Source organism: Haliaeetus leucocephalus, unplaced genomic scaffold, assembly GCF_000737465.1.
Source record: "Haliaeetus leucocephalus isolate CR32 unplaced genomic scaffold, Haliaeetus_leucocephalus-4.0 Scaffold151, whole genome shotgun sequence".
Taxonomy (NCBI): Eukaryota; Metazoa; Chordata; class Aves; order Accipitriformes; family Accipitridae; genus Haliaeetus; species Haliaeetus leucocephalus.
In genome coordinates, this window is record NW_010972587.1 from 674,771 (window position 1) to 691,225 (window position 16,455).

General features: G+C 36.0%; 1 protein-coding gene across 1 annotated transcript in view; it reads left to right on the top strand.

Moving 5' to 3' along the window:
• Positions 1 to 16,455, top strand: part of LEMD3 (LEM domain containing 3) — a 49,570-nt gene that overhangs the window by 18,381 nt on the left and 14,734 nt on the right. Inside the window, exons 4-8 of the mRNA XM_010561952.1 lie at positions 2,759 to 2,793; positions 5,184 to 5,250; positions 12,466 to 12,533; positions 14,478 to 14,557; positions 14,638 to 14,786. Of these exons, the coding sequence (XP_010560254.1) occupies positions 2,759 to 2,793; positions 5,184 to 5,250; positions 12,466 to 12,533; positions 14,478 to 14,557; positions 14,638 to 14,786 (399 nt within the window). The remainder of the gene's footprint in view (positions 1 to 2,758; positions 2,794 to 5,183; positions 5,251 to 12,465; positions 12,534 to 14,477; positions 14,558 to 14,637; positions 14,787 to 16,455) is intronic.

Consider the following 16,455-nt stretch of genomic DNA (forward strand, 5'->3'; position numbering starts at 1 on the left):
ACTTTAACCACTATGTATTTGTGAAGGAGGGGCAAACATTGACTGATCTGGATTGCTTCGTAAATTCAATGTTTTAATTTATCCAGATATTGCTCACATATGGGATTGACTTTACACTGGAATTGTGATACAGGGAAGATCTGAGTATAGCACCACCATTGCCTTCACTTAATTGCTGTATGTAGAATTGTATGTAGTCCTAGTGTATGTAGAATTGCAGCTGACAGTTTTCAGTTTGCACCTTTGCAGGCATGGAAGTACTGCATTTGTTTGTTCCGTGGCTTTCATCAGCGCTAAAATATATGTTGTGTATACTGAAATACCTACACGGTTGTGTCTCATGCCCCACCCCCCTTCCCCACCCTCTCCAATCTAAAACCATATAATCAAGATTTCATGTATGCTCAATAAGATTGACCTTGGGAAGAGACCATGATTACATAATTATCCTGTCTGGATAACTAACGATCAAACTGGGAGGTTGGCAGTCATTTAGAGCCTTGGCTGTGTTTCTCTAATCCTATTTTAGGCTATTTAGATTACAAGTTTAGTATACTGGGAATGTTCTGCTGAGTTAATGAATGAAATGCATACATACATATATACTTGCTTTGTCAAGTTGGTAGCTTGATAATCTAGTAGGCAGTGTCTGAGAATTTGCACCTATGGAATTAATCATGGAAGTGGTACAGGGCTTGGTTTACAAGAGTACTTGAACATCATCTGCTTCTATCAGTTTTAATTAATCTGATATCTGAATCAAGTACTCGGATGTCTGTGAAAACCTGTCCCTGTGTTTGAGTGGGTTGGTTTGTTTGTTTCCCCATTTGCTGTGTCAGAGGAAGTTAAAGTGCTGCTTGCTGTTGGGTAGGTAGCATGCTTAATTTTCTTCTGAGCTCAGGCACATCAACAAACCGTTGTTCGCAAAGTTTCAGAGAGTCAAGCTTTCTTTTTCACACAGAAAACATTTTCATAGCCCCACTGTTTTATACATCATTTATTGGTTGTAATTGTAGAAAGGTGTTCCTTACCATTGCTACATGTAGGAGCAATGAAATGGTAATCATTTCCGCTTGAAACTTGCCTTTCAAAAATAAGGTGAAGTGAGTCGGCATCTGGCTGCTGCCAAGAGCACCATGGAATTTTGTGCAGGTAATAAAAATTACATTGTTTTACAAACAATTCATTTTTCTGTTATAAAATCTATTATTTTTTTTTCAATTAGTCATCCAGATACGATTATGCTTGGCAAAGGTTAGGGGATCCCTGGTTTATAAGTTGGTTCTTAGTTTCTTTTGCATCCTTCATTTCTCCTAAATGAGAAATCTTGCCATGAATTTGATCTAGTGTATCCACCTTTATTTCTCTTATTTTCCCCCTTTATAACTAAATTAACTGATCAGCTTAATAATCATGGTTATGGTTCAGGAGTCAAGATACTGTCAATCAGCTGACTGTTGGGGAGGCAACTCCTGATGTTTTGTGAATATCTTTACGTGTGGGAGTGCCTTATAAGAAGTCACATTGGTTAACACTGTCAGAGGCTGTTGCTGAGTTACCTTCAGATGCAAGCAGAAATGCAGTGTGAACAGCTGCAATATCTGGGGTGTGTGCGTGTAATTAAGTATTTTGGACACTATTTAAGATGGTACTTGTCTTTTACTATGCCTTGGTATAGAAGGTTGAACTGCAGGGTTTCAAAATGCATGAAATTCTTCCCAGACTGAGATTTCTTCCAGATTCTCTATGCAAATGCATCAGACTTAAAAGTAGTGGAAAGTACTCTTTTTCTTTTGGAAGAACTCTACTTTTTGTAGAACTGTATATGGAGCAGTGTGCCCTTTCAAGTGCTACCTGCTCTTGGTGTACTTTCAACATCAGTGTGATGACATTTACAACCTAGACCTTCAATTTCGTGTCGGGTTTCGCAAGATAGATTTTTCTTTTCTTTTGCTTTTGTGCTTGGTGAACTATGGTCAGTAGAAACTTCATTTCCTGTTTGAATAGCATGTAGAACTGCTAATATCTGTATGAGCTCAAACTGTGGGTGAAGAGTGTGTAGCTTAGAAAGGCAAAACAATATGCTTTAATGGTGATTGCTTCCTTTTCAGTTACCAGCTGGTTGGTCTTTTAAGTGCAAGCATAGCACAAATTACTTGTCTGATTTCAACTTCTCTTCCTTGAAGAATATATTTTTGTAGCCAAGAGGAATATAATAGATAAAGTTATGCTTTTAGGAGCTCTGGAAAGTGGTTTGTTTAGAAGGGAAGGAATGGTCATTTGGTCACACTGCACTTTTCATCTGAGCTGTCAGTGTCATCTCTTACTCTTGTCAAAACAAAATGCTGATGAGTTGTACAGCTTTGTGTTGTATGGATTATTGCTTAGTAAAAAAAGTAGTTTTACTTTTTTAGACTAGACACTAAAAAATATAAAACCTTCAGATTAGGACTCAATTGCATTGACATCTTTAAAGCAAGAGTTTGGCAAATGGCAAGCATGGTTTTGTTTGCATGGAAATAGCTGTGAAATTTGCAAATATACAAGATACTGCTTTAACCTAAATGCTAGTATAGTGCATTATCAAATGCAGAGTTAAGTCAAAGGTTAATAGCTGTCTAATTGTTATTTGTCACATTATGGACTTGTTTGTTTTTATCTAAAGATTACAGTGTTGTCATAAAGCTACAGTGCTGGTATACCTTTTCAGTATTTTCAGACTCTAGAATGAATTAATTTTTTTCTCTTTTTTTGACAGTCAAGAATCCCTTCAGTGAAGAACTAAAAATAAAAGTAAGTAAAACCACTTAATATTGAGATTTTAGTCTGTCAAATGATTGTATAAAAACAACATAGATCAGTTCAGAAGGATGCAGTTTCAGATGTTTTGCATGAGATGAATGCACTTCTTGAAACTCTAAGGTTTTGATTTTTTTTTTTTTCATCTTGGGAAATGTAACTAGGATTACAAGATTTGGCTGTAGCATGCTGGTTGCTTTATATACTAAGAAAATGTTACATAATTTGTGTTGTAGAGCTATGAGGAAGAATTGTGGTGTTCTAAGTTTTGAGACTAAATTTATCAGTTTGTCTCTTACTGTTACCATTTGGCTTCTCAACCTTGAAAGACAGCTGGTAAGAGATGATTGACTTGAAACACCAGGATCTTACTTAGTGCCATAGAAGAGCAAGGGTTAGCCTCCTTCAGAAAATGGATTTAAAAGTTTGTTTTTTTCACATTGATTCTATTCTGTTACTTGTTCCTGTATTCACTCTTTCAACTGGAATATCAGGATAACCATTTTTGAGATGTAACCCTTGAAGGTATCTGTCTTATTAGTTCTGCAGCATGTGTTTTGGTGGTTCTCTCTTCTGGCCTTCAGTCTTTCTGCCTGGACTGTAAACGTAGTGACTTGCTTTTCTTAGGCATATATAAGTAGGTGTTGCAAGATAATTGTGTGTGGGGTTTTTTTGTCTAGGACTGAGCTCTCCAAAAGTGAATAGTTGTGTACTCTAAGTAGGTAGCCTTGGCTAGTTTCTCGGGTAGAAAATGTTTCTGAATCTTTTGAACAAATTGAATTTTGTGGGGTAAATTCTGAGGATTCTTTCAGAATGACTTTAGTAGTGCAGAGAGAATGCATCTTGTGCACTGGACTTGGCAGCTTGAGAACCTGTTTTGTGTATTACCTTCTGTGTTTCATGTGTACTGTTCCATAGTAATCCTACTCCGTGCTTGATTGTTAGCTACGAAGGTTATACTGTTCAGTTCCTCCTTTTAAGTGGTCTGACCATTGATCTACGAAAAAAGAATTTGTTCACAAAAGTGTTTCACGTGTCTGTCTCAGTGTAGCTATTAGCGAAGTCTTGGGTGTACCTACTGGCAAATAAATGGAACTTGGAGTATTGCTGTTGTGAGGTGTGTGGTAGAGGACTGATTTTCCTCTTCTGCCATGCCTGGTATTTTCCAGCCAGGAGATGAGTTAATAAAGTTGGTTAGTTTCCTAGGGAGTACCAACTATATCAATTTAATATCAATGATGGTTTTGTAGGACCAGAATAGGGAGAGGTGATGCTGGTGATTGTTGGTGTCATCCATGGGAATTAGTTTGTCAAATGTTTGCTCAATGAAAGAAGTGTTCTGCTTTTTGGTAGCAGTTTTCTTATGGAAAAAAAATTGGAGTGTTTAAATTTTAAAATTGTCAGATAGTGCTGGTGCATCAGGGAATTAAACTTAAAATACATTGGTTTTTTCAATGTGAGTATAATCAGATGCACAAACCGGAAAATTACCTTCCTTGCATATTTTCTGAATAAAGGTTGTAGTCTTATCTCAGCCATTTGACTCTATCCCAGGAGTCAGAGCCAACTTCAAAAAAACCCCAATGTTTTAGAATGGCCTTTAGTACTTAGTGTATGTAATTGCATGTTCCTCATCTTCATATTTTAAATAATTCCTTCTAATAGAAAATGTTTCTGGATATATTTCATTGAAATCGCTCAGTATTTTGATAAGTTTAACTCCCCTGTAAGTAACAATTATATGACATTTGTGCTTGTTTTGGGAATTAGGCCTTTTTATACTACTGGCATATGCAGGAAGTGTCAACAAGATTGTATAGTCCACAGCTTTCTGGTGTTGGTTGGTTAGGTTTTTTTGTGTGGCTTTTTTTTTTTAATTAAGTTACTGTGGTTTGAAGGTAGACAACAAATGTCTTAGTTCGCTATGAATTTCATGCGGGAATATGACCAGATGGTACTTTAGTGTGGCTTGTATGAAGTGTCACTGCACATTTATTAAGAATAAAACTGTTTAATTTTACATAGTAGCGGTCAAAAAAACCCCAAATGAAAACCCACCAAACTTCTTTTGGATCATTGTACTGTTCTCTCAGTAGTATTAAAATAACCTTTTGAGCTGTTGGTTTCTAACTGGCAGATCCATCACAGTCCAGAATGCAGTCTAGTTTAGTTTCAGTTAAGATCTGAAAAATCAATATTGTGAATACTTTGATTCAAAATCTATTGCTTGTATCATTGTTGATGTGTGAAACACTACAGCCTTCCACCTGCATGTGTAAAACCATTTTTTTTCTTATGGCATATAAAGATTTTGGGGGTAAATAGAAGAAAAATAAATCTCTACTAATGTTTATTTTAACATTAATGTGTTTTTCTAATTCTAGGAAGATGAAATAAGTCTCATGATGAACAGCTTATATGCACTTCACGATAAATTGGCACAAGTAGCAGGTAATGCTTTAAAAATATTGTGACTAAGTGTTTTGGCAACAACTACAAAGAAGTCTATGCTCAGATAGTGATTTGCAACAACTGGTATATGCTGGGGCCCTGATAACCGTTTAGAGTTCCATTTGGGGAAACTGGAAATCCCATTTCTAGCTCACTTACATTACCTTCTTCACCAGTGTAGCGCCTTTTGTTGCAGTGTTTTTTAGTTAATGGGATAAGCTGTTGAATATTGTGATCCTGTATGGTTTTTGATCTAATGTCTTAATGCTTTATTAAGCTGATTTCATCAAGAGGTTTAAATATGCTATATGTGGAGACGAATATGTATTTATTTTAAAGGTAGTTATCTCACTATGGTGGAAAAATGTCTGAAAACCAAAATACTTTGCAACAATCAGAAAATGGTTACTAATACAATGAACAGTAGTGGTTGAACAAGATTGCCTTGTTAGACAAAATAGTTCGTTAACCATACTAATTATATAGTAGTGAAAAGTGCTGTATATAGTAATGTGTCAGATGGTGTTTAGGATCAGTATTAATTATTGAATATTCAGAGTAAAAAATACAGTGTTTTTGCCTAGAGTCATAATTAACACAGCTTTAAACTGTATAGATATTTACACATAATCAGTAAATGGTAAAGTTAAGACTGTATTTATAACTTTGGCATCTGGTGAGTGTGAGTTACAGCAGAATCTATTTCATGACTATTAAGCCATTTATTTATCATCCTTGCTTATTTAATCCATAGTGCATTTAGGAGGCAGTGGTTTCGTTTTTTTTTGTTGTTGTTTTTAAGCCTTACTGTTCTTTGTGCCAACTATTTGTTTTGCAACAGCAAGTTTCACCAAGAAGGCTTTTCCACTTATCAGACATTTCTCAAACATTAAAAAATGTGGAAACAACTCTGTCAGATACGAGGCTGACAATTTAATATGTCAGGGCTATATAGGAAATCTGTGAGAAATTTGAGCAGCTCTGTAATACCTCTAAATTGCAAGAGTAATCTTCCTGCAGAAGCTTTTTGTTTCCAGAGCATTTACAGTATCTGCAGTGAATAAAATAGATATTTGGACAAACCCCACATACTACTTCTTGTTTACATTATTCTTTAACCCAAAATAGTGAAAGAATGATGTTAATCTGAGTACATGCAAAATAATAGCTGCCTTAGTCTTCATTTTGTTGCTTTCTGGCTGTGAATGCCTTGTAGCGTTGATCTTTCACAGGTCAATTACATCTTAATACGCTTTTATCTCTTTCAAACTATTTCATACTTAATAGATGGTAGTAGATAATTCCGTGCTATAAATCATTGGGGCCAAAAGAATTTTTTTCCATGCAGGGTAGCCAAACTGGTGTGTGTAGGAATGTCTTTATGAGACCCACAGCTGTGTGCAGTAGAGCACTGACTGGCGTGCAGTGGAAGTAATGGGTTATGCTACTTCTCTCCCTCTTTTGAAAAGAAAATATAACAGCTTGCTGTTCCCTCAGTGTGTCATCTGGCCCTCTGGTGGCCATACAGTAAACAGAGTTCTTGCCTGAATAAAAAGGTTTGGCACCTCAGTTCTACATCAGTGAAAGAAAGGGAGTTTTCTTCATTAGCTGGAGCTTACTTATGTGCATGCACACTTACAAAAACATTTACCTGTCTGCCTTATGAGAGGAATTTGTATGCTCCAAGATGACTGCTTTCTTCCCCAGTTCTCAAAGGTGCATTAATCTCTATTAATTAGTCTATTCCTGGCCAGGAGATTCTTCAGTACTTACTTTCAAAAAATATAGCTATACTTTCTGGTTAGATGATCCCACAAACTGAAGCTGTGTTGTGAGATCACCTGGTTGCTCAGCAGAGTAGCTTTCATGCAGTCTGAAGAATGATCTAATTCATCTGTACTTAGAAGTTATCCTCAATGCCAAGTTTCTTGAGGTATGAGAGGAAGAAGTCTGCCGTCCGTTTTTGAATACCATGTTGATGTAGACCTGGCACAATATCTGGAAGCTGTTTAAAAGTCATAGAACAGAGAAAGCTGCTAGAGAGATGCAGGGGTTTAAGTGTTGATCTTGTACATGGTGCACCACTTCAAAGGGCAGAGAAGTAAAGGAATGTAGTTTTAGTAAAAGTGGTGCTTTTCAGGTCTCTCTGTCACATACTTGGAAAAGTTTCTCTCATTTCATACTTGGCTATGAATCATTTGTTCATGTTATAACTATTAATATTAAAAAGGCAGGCTGGAAACTTGCAGTAGTCTGTTCTGTTAAGCTTTATTCAACATCTTGACTACCATGAAGATGGTCACTTCAGAATTTGGTTTCTAGCCCTCTTTGTTTTATTAGACTTCCTCCACTTTTGCTGAGCTAGTTTCTTGCCCTGTCAAATTCAACTGGAGAGCAAGTGATGGGGCTTCTATTTTAGAAGGTAAAACACTGGAAGTTGTTTGAAGGAAGAAAAAGGGTAACAGTTTGTTAATTTTATTTGACTTAATATATACTATGTTCCAACTGTAGATGCCTATTCTGTACTGTGGTGCTCTGATAGGATGTAAAATGATTTAATTATCCTATATAAAAATAGATTGCCTTTAATGCATCACTGTTCTCAGGATTACTAGTCTGCCAAACCTATGGTGAGTAATGCCTACCTCACGAGAAACTAGAGGGAGAAGGAGTATCTGTCTACTCATCCAGTTCTGAGTTGAAGTTTGTGTTCCTGTGTTCTTGTGTAGTGGTTCAGCCTTTCTTCAAAACAGCAACTCTTTATAGGCAGTATATATCTCAGTGCCTAAGACTTTCTCCTAAACCAAAAGATGTGCTTTACTTAAATTAGACGTCCTTCAGGCATATGTTGATTATTGGATGTCTTGGTCTTTCATGGAGAGACTTCAATAGATCACATCCATTTTCAGCAAGGCTTGCAAAATGGATAAACCTAACCACTATATCCACAAGAAGCAGCCAGCTACCCATGGGTATGACCCTTTTTTGTAAGGAATTTTTATTTAGTTAGACATTTCTTTTGCTTGGCATTCTCTACGGAGTGATGATCTATCAGATTTGGATGGTTCCCTTCTGAGCTAGTAGACAGCACGGGTCCTTGAGATGCAGGAGTGAATTAGACTTCCATATGTAATAAGGCTTACTGATACATCCATGGCTGGAAGAAAATCCTGGCAAAACACTAGGTATTACTTAATTTCAAGTGTCAGCTACTGTATCTGATTGCCGTCACAGGCGCTCTGTTCTGTCACTCTCCTTAATCTTTAGTTCTTTAGGTAATTGATATTGTGCTGTTTCCAACTAGTGATTTAAAGACTATTTAGCCAGTTGTGGTTTTCTGCAGTGTTATTAAACTGTTGAATTTGCCTTTGGGAGATCAGGCACTCTTACTTGCTCTCACAACACTTGTTCTGCTCTTGCTTTTCTTCAGCTACCCACTTTAGTGTCCTGCTGCAAGTAACCTGTAAGCATGGGACCTGCTAAACAAATGTTTTGTACGCCATTTGCTTTTTGTATTGGTTGACTGTATCACATCAAGCAGTAAGCTAGTGACCTGTGCTAAATCCTTGTGTTCCTTAAAGTATTAGATTTCCACTGGGTTTTGGTTGGTTCTGGTACTTTTAAGAGAATGATTTACATTGTAAAGCAAATATTTTAAAATTCTGAATATATCTGTTAAGTGTATATGCTGCAGCTCATAAATTCAGCTAAATGCCTAAATGAAAGTCAGTTTCAAATATTCTAGCCTGCATGGAAACGCAGATCCTGCTTACTTTCTGTACTGAAAGCAATTGTGAGAACAGACTTAAATGTTTCTTTTGAACTGAGCCTTTAGTTGCTTTTTTCTTAATATTTTTAAAAGAACAACTCAGCTTCTTATGTGACTTGCGCAAGTACTCTAACATAAGCTAAAAGGTAATTTTGTGATCCTTGTTGGGATGTGTTACTTCTCCCCTCCCTACAAAGGCAAGTAGAATGGTTCTCTGATTGCACTTGAAATTGAAGTGATCTGTGCCCAAGAAAAGTTTGAGCAGAAAGATCCATGCTTTCTATAAGCTCACAATAGGCGTTTTAACAGAGGGGCAGGTTTTACAAAGAGCTTAGACGTCTCTTGCAGCAGACCTGTGTAAAGGTTTTTTTGTTTTGTTTTGGGTTTTTTTTTTTGCCTCTGCTTCAGTTTTATTCCTGGGATATAGGGCCTCAGATGGAACAGTTGGGAAACATTTTTGGCTCAGACTATGGAAAGTGGGTTTCCAAGCCAAGTGGTTAATGATTGCACCAAAGTTATTCAAAGTAAGCCTTCATTTGCAGAACTATTAGCTAAAGCTTGACTGAAATGGCATATAGGAATATCCTGCTGTTTTCAGTAAACCAGAAGGTTGTCTGACTTGTGAATTGCCTAACTTTCTGCAGGCTTTCAAATTCAGAGTTTCTCAGAAGAAAGCTGTTAAAAGGTTCTCAGCAATAGATGGGTTGGAATGAGAAACTGCATCTCCAGCAGCTTTTTGTACAGGACTGAAACTCCATTAAGTCTGATTAGCTTACTCGTTTCAAGAGTGGGAGGCAAGATGAAAGTGATTTTTTTTTTTACCACCCCCCCCCCCCGTATTGCATGAAGGTAATTTGAACTGATGGGCCTTTGACATTGTCAAGGCCTAGGCAGCAAAGGCGTTTTTAATTGTTAAACTTGTTCAGAGGCAATATAACCTGAAAAAAATTTCAGAAGGTGGACTGTGAGGAAGCTGTCTGCTGGTTTTTGAAGATGAGACCATAAGCTGTGAAGTCAGTGTGTTGGCTGCATACTGCATAAATGTAATTCCTGGAGGAAGGCAAATAAGATTAGAATTTAAAACTACCAAAGTAATCCAGTAGTCCCCCACCTGAGGGAGCTTTTGTCCTCTTGTAAGAGGTAATACCGTGTTCTTGTAAGACTGGAAATCTGAAATTAATCCTGAAACTTGTTTTTTAAGCATTAATTTTTCACAATCTGGTCTCCTGCTTGTGTGGTTTGTTTGTTTTTCTTTTCTGTGTATTAACCTCACCCTTTCTATTCTTTCTTATTTATTTCATGAACGGGCTTTACTGCTTATCTAGATAATTAAAAACCAACAAACAAAAAACCCCAAAGTATCTAAGCAGAAGGGTCTCATCCCCCTGCTTTTGCAAGCTGTTTTGTTCACTTGAATTATGACTAAAATGCTTTTTCTGTATTAGAAAGACCCCAGGAAGACTTCAGGTCTTACCAAAGAACAAAAAAATGTTAATGGATGAATACCTATCAGACTTGCTCGTGTCATACAGCTTAATACCTGATTGAGACTGTACGTATGGCTTCTACAGAGATACACTTTGGTTTTGTTGTATTTATTCCATCAGTTCTAGATTTAAAACAATGTGTTTACACCAGAGACTGTACAAGTATGATTTATAGTTTTCCCAAATCTGCTAATCTTGAAATATTTAAGTCACTGATGATTAGTCATGTGAATTTACAGGTTGTAGAGTTTATGCTGCAGAAAAAGAATGTCTGCCTAAATTACATACAAGAATAGCTCATATCTCTAATTCTGGGGCTGACTTCTAAGTTCAGAATGTTTTGTTGGCAAAGGTGGTGTCAATTTTCACCAGTGATCTCTGTAGTTTTGCTATTGCAGTAGACTCAAGCACTTTGAAAGTCTAAGATGTTGCATGTTAATTATCAAGTGAAAGAACTTTTAAAGTAGTGCCTTTTCTGCTCAGTGCTTGATTGAAAATACACGCATGCATACAGACTTAGTTCCAGCAGCACTTCTAGTCCAGGTAGCATATGAGCACTCTTAAATGAAACAGTGTTCGTATTTCTATACAACCCAACAGTAAAAGAAGAGCATCCCTGTTATGCTGATGTGCTTGCAAGGCCAAATTCACTTAAATCTATTGAAGTGTATTGAACAAAACTTTGCTTTAGCAGTCTGAGAAGACTTTTGCTTCATAGAAACACTTATTTCTTTGGAACTCCCTACTGTGAATGAGACATGAAGATGCTTCTCCGTAACTTGCTAGTGTTGCCTAATTTTTGTTCAGATTGCCTCAAATGTTCTCATTTGTGAGGGGAATTAATACTTGAAGTTGCTCCATTTAAAGGGTATTCCAGTGTGGAGTAATTCCAACTTTAAATACTTTGTAAGAGTATAAGCAAATGTTTATATTTATATTATATGCATGAGTATCTTAAACTTTCCTAGCCTTGCTATGGCTTTGGGAATAATAGAGCTTGGCATAGATTCAGGAGGATAAGGCAGGCGTAACCCTGAGCCAGAAAAAGACTGAATTTGTTGTTTACTATTTTGTTCGTTTGACACAGTAAAATTATAGTTACAGATGCTAAGATTTTTTTCTTTTTAGAGAGATCAAGAAAAAAGTGAATTGCCACTCCCTGACAGTTTCTCAGAAATTATGGCCTAGTGATAGATAAAACTGGTGTTAGACCTTTTCCTTTTCTGTGTGACTTTGTGTTGGTATGACTGTCAATGCAAAAAAACCATGTTTGAATCAGGTACCTTCAGTTTAGCAAAGAAAATCAGGAAGATGGTGGCACATGGCTGTGAGGACTGACTGTGCATATAACACCTTATTTCCTGACTACTTCTGTATACTTTCCAAAAGAATTAGAAGGATGGTAAAACCACCAGTTTCAGGCCATATTGGGATTTTGTGCATGTTCAGGAAGGTGATGAGTTATTGTGATAACTTGGACCAATCTAAAATGTAGTAACTTTGTAGTGCCTGAAATACTGTTGTGGATATGTTGCAACTGGAACTAACTTAGTCTGTATAAAAGATAATACATGTTTCAGAGTAAATAGAAATTATTTGGAAGAAGTTGAATCAGGGTACAGCAGCTGTTCCATGGTAACGTCCTTTTGATAGTTCTTCATAGTATGTTTTGTTCTACTTTCAGTGTAAATACGGAATTATACTTTCTGAGCAGTATATGAAGTTGTATTGATGTGATTTGTACATATTATTAGCTGTGACAGTCTTCATTTTTTAAGTTTTTTTGAAGGAGAAGTTTGTCCAGACATTTTTCTAAATTTTTTAGTGGAACTTGTGAGAATTATTGAGCTACTGCTGCTTGTGTAAATTGTGTTAACTTTAAGCTTGTGTTTAGGTGATTTTATTTTATATAATGCAGTAATAAGTAAATAAAAATAAACAAAAGTTTAATTTTACCAGGGGAACATGAATGTGGCAGCTCTATTCAAAGAAATCTTACCGTCCAGGAGGCAGCTGCGTATTTAAAAGTAAGCAAATGAGGTATTTTTCATTGGTTGTGTATAAGATTTGTGTAAGTTATAAATTGTAAGGCCTGGTTTCATATCTAGTTGTATTGACTAAAATTTGACTTGGTATACAGTGTTATTTGGAAATGTTTGGAATTTATGTCTTTAACATATGCTACTTTATGATTTTTATTTGGGGGTGTAGCAAGATTTTGGGGGAGAGGGAAGGTGAAATAAACTGGCTTAATTGCAATGGAAGCGTAGATGATAGTGATTCAATGGCATGCAGTTTTTTTCCCTTTAGTTAAAACACCAGGGCTTAAATTGAATTGATGGAGATAGTTGACCAACATGAAAATCATAAATTTATGAAATTCAAATCTCTAGAATCTTCTCCAAAAATCAGTATACTATGTTTTGAGACTTAGTAGAAAAGGATACTGTCGTCTTTTTTTTGGGAGGAGAGGTTGACATGTGGCTCTGTACAGCGGCCCTGACAGGCAGCAGCTGTATGGAGACACCATTCATGGATGCTTTAAATAGAAATGGTGAAAAAAGGCATTTTTGTTAACTTGATAGGTGTGCAGTATTATGAAATCCCACTCTGCTGTCATTCCCCTGTCTCATTCCCCAAATAAAAGATTACTTTTGCCTTGTCTTGACAGCTGTAGGGTTTATTTTAGCCCATGCTGGTGTACCCTTCAGTGGAAGACTACTTGAAGCTTTTAAAAGGCTGAGAGTATAAGATTTCTTTGATTGGATGGGGGAGTTAAGCTGATGTGACTTAATATACAAACGTGTAGAAATTTTACATTTTGGCAAATGTTTACATAGTGGACAAAAAGGGGCAATGTTAAAGAGCATCCTGAAGAAGCTACTAACACTGGTTTATGGTTTGGCAATGATATTCTATATCTGCTAAAACCAGTGCATTGTGGGAATACATTGGAAAAAATGAAGCTGATGCCCGATAATTGATAGACTTACCTATCTATTGTGCTGAAAGGATGACAGTTGTTATCATAACCACTGTTTTAGCTCTGATAAGCTCAAATTTCATATGAAAATTTGTTACTTTGTATGAAGTCTCATTAACCCTACAGTTCCTCATTTTGGGAGTATAAATATAACTCCTTGGCAGAATTTCAGTGCTCAGTGATAAAACTGTAATAATTTACTCTCAGAGTGAAAATAACAGTTACTGTTTTTTTGTAAGTGCTTATCCTTTAATTCTAGGCCAGTTACCTTATGTGAGGTTCAAAGGAGAGATGGAGATAAATCTTTTTGGAGAGTATAATTTCAAATACAGTAGTAACTTCCATTTTTGCTTTTTTTTTTTTCTGCAAAAGAACATGCAAAGTGAACTATGGAGACAGCCTTAGCTCAAACAGCAGTAAATGTTCTATGATAGCTGATACCAACTAATTAAAAAAAAAGTCAATTTCTACATAGTAATACCAGTTCTTGAACTACAACACTGGACTATTTGCAAAATATCAGTTAAAATTTATTTTCCTCAAGCTTCTTTAAAAAAAAACCAACAAAACAAACCAAAACAAAAAAAAACCCCACACCAAAAAAGCCCCCACCTGAACTGCTTTTATAGGACCCATTTTCAGCTGGGTTTATATCTGGTTTTTACTCTTGAAGTAGATTTTCCATGAGCACCGCCTAGTGGCTGAATAATTTTTTTCTTGCTGTAGGTTAGAATTATTAATAATAAAACAGTGAATGTGCCTTGGCTTTTCAAACAGTCCTTAATTTGAGGAATGCTAGTAACTCAGATACCTGCTCATAGCATGTATAGATTCACTTTGTGTAGTGAACACTTATGCAAAATCTGAAGAATCAAGAACAAAACCACGTAGTTTTGGCTACTAATCTGTGCAGTATCTGAATTTTATTGTGGCATGATAACTTTCTGGTTATTTATGGAATTACTTATTAATATTCATCTTTTGACAGAATTTAGATCCAGAATATGAAAGTGTACTTAACACAGCATTACAATGGATCTTGAATAGTGGGGAAGACGTTGGCATAAAGTAAGTGGTCTTTATTTCTTATCTTAATTTCTTCTAACAGAAGGCATCCTTTTTCATAAATACTGTATATTTTTTAATAGGTGTCTCAGCAATGACCCTAATGAGATGGATGTCACTAATGTGACAGATGTGAAGTATCTGGAATCCACTAGTCCAAAGATGTCTTTCAGGTGTCGTTTTCGCCGTGCATTTGTTAATGTAACTCACAGATTATCAATATTGCTTTTGGGTAAGTTTAATTAAAAAATCAAACATTTTTTGTTATAACTTGCGTTTATGTAAGTGAACAGGGAGAAGTAAACAGCATGTTTAGAGAAAGTTTTTATTCAACCACAAAACTTGGAGTTCCTATCAGTATCTTGATTACAGTGCAGTTTGCTTTGCACTTCTGTTGCATCACTGTATTTTCACATTGGTTGCTATCATCTGCTGCTGTAGTCAGCTGAACGTACTCATTCTTTGGGAACTCTGTCTTTTTCCCTGCCAAAGCAATACCTTGTGGCTTTCAAAAATTCCAGTTTGAACTGATTTGAAAAAGCAAAATCCTCAGTAAAAAGACATGATAGCCTTAATTTTGAGGATATTTCACTGTTTTTCCAGGAACTTTGGAAACATAACTACAGAAAAGATGATTTTCCTAGTTTTAGGAAAAGTTGGGATACCCAACGTGGTTGTCACCAAAAAGTCTTACCTCTCAGATGATGTTCTGAAAATGTATCTAGTCCTTCAGTAAGACTAATTTGTTTAGGCTTTGATAGTTCTCTAGTTAAGCTTCAAATTCTTTCAAGTTTATTTAATCTTAACCATACTGAAAACTACACAGCATAAAAATACGGCTCAGCTGAATGCAGACACTTCAGTCCTTTTCTTGTGGCTGGTTAGAAATATTGAAGATGCAGTGTTCATCTCATGCACCTATTGAATATTTAATACTTTTTTTTATCCCAATATCTTAATAATCTCATGCTTATGAGCAGAAGACTTGAGACTTTCTTCATGAGCTTTTTGACAAACCAAAAGAATCAAAGGCAAACTGTCGCAGATTGCCGTCTTCCTGTTAATAGTCAGTGTGAGGGTTGAATTGGGATGCAGAGATGAAACTCAGTGTCCAAGTCAACCACTGGTCTTATCAGTCATGCTGAGCAAATTGCTCCTTGTCTTAACTTTCTCATCTGTAATTAAGGTTAATAGGAAGCACCATTTCAAAAATAAACCATTGTATAAATGTTATAAATGTTAGATGTATTGTCATAAACTAACACCCATTTTGGCCTAAAGTGGTGTCCCCCGGTCTTTTTGATGTATCAGTTAACATTGCCTTGTGATCACTGGTATGCAAACCAAACTATGTATAATTTGTGTATGTGTGGTTTTGGTGGTGGTGTGGGTTTTTGGTGTTTGTTTTGTTTTTTTTTTTTTTGTGGTGGTGGTTTTGTGGTGTGTGTTTTTTTTGGTTTTTTTTTTGAGAGATCACGGGCGTAGTGGTGCCCTCAGCCTGAGATATAAAAATCTTATTCCTTCTTCTTTTCTGCTTATGCTGTTGGCCTTCCTAACTAGATTGTCCTTTTGGGGAATAATCTTTAAAGTAATAGAAAAAGAGCATGCAGTACTTTTGTTGCAAAAAGTACAAATCTGTAGCTGAACTGAAGGAGTCCAAGTTAATTAGTTTTGACTGGTATATCTAAAGCATGTGACTTGTATATGAATCAGTGAATATTGTGCATTTTTAAATCTTTAACATGTTCTAAATTGTCAGTTGATGTGACTTTTGATATGACTTTGAATTTTTCCAATATAATTGTTGTACTGTTTTTCTTCACAAATGTGTAAAATTTCAAACCACAGGCATGGGATACCAGGCTATTGTTAAAACAATGAAATGTTTTTCTAAAGGTAAC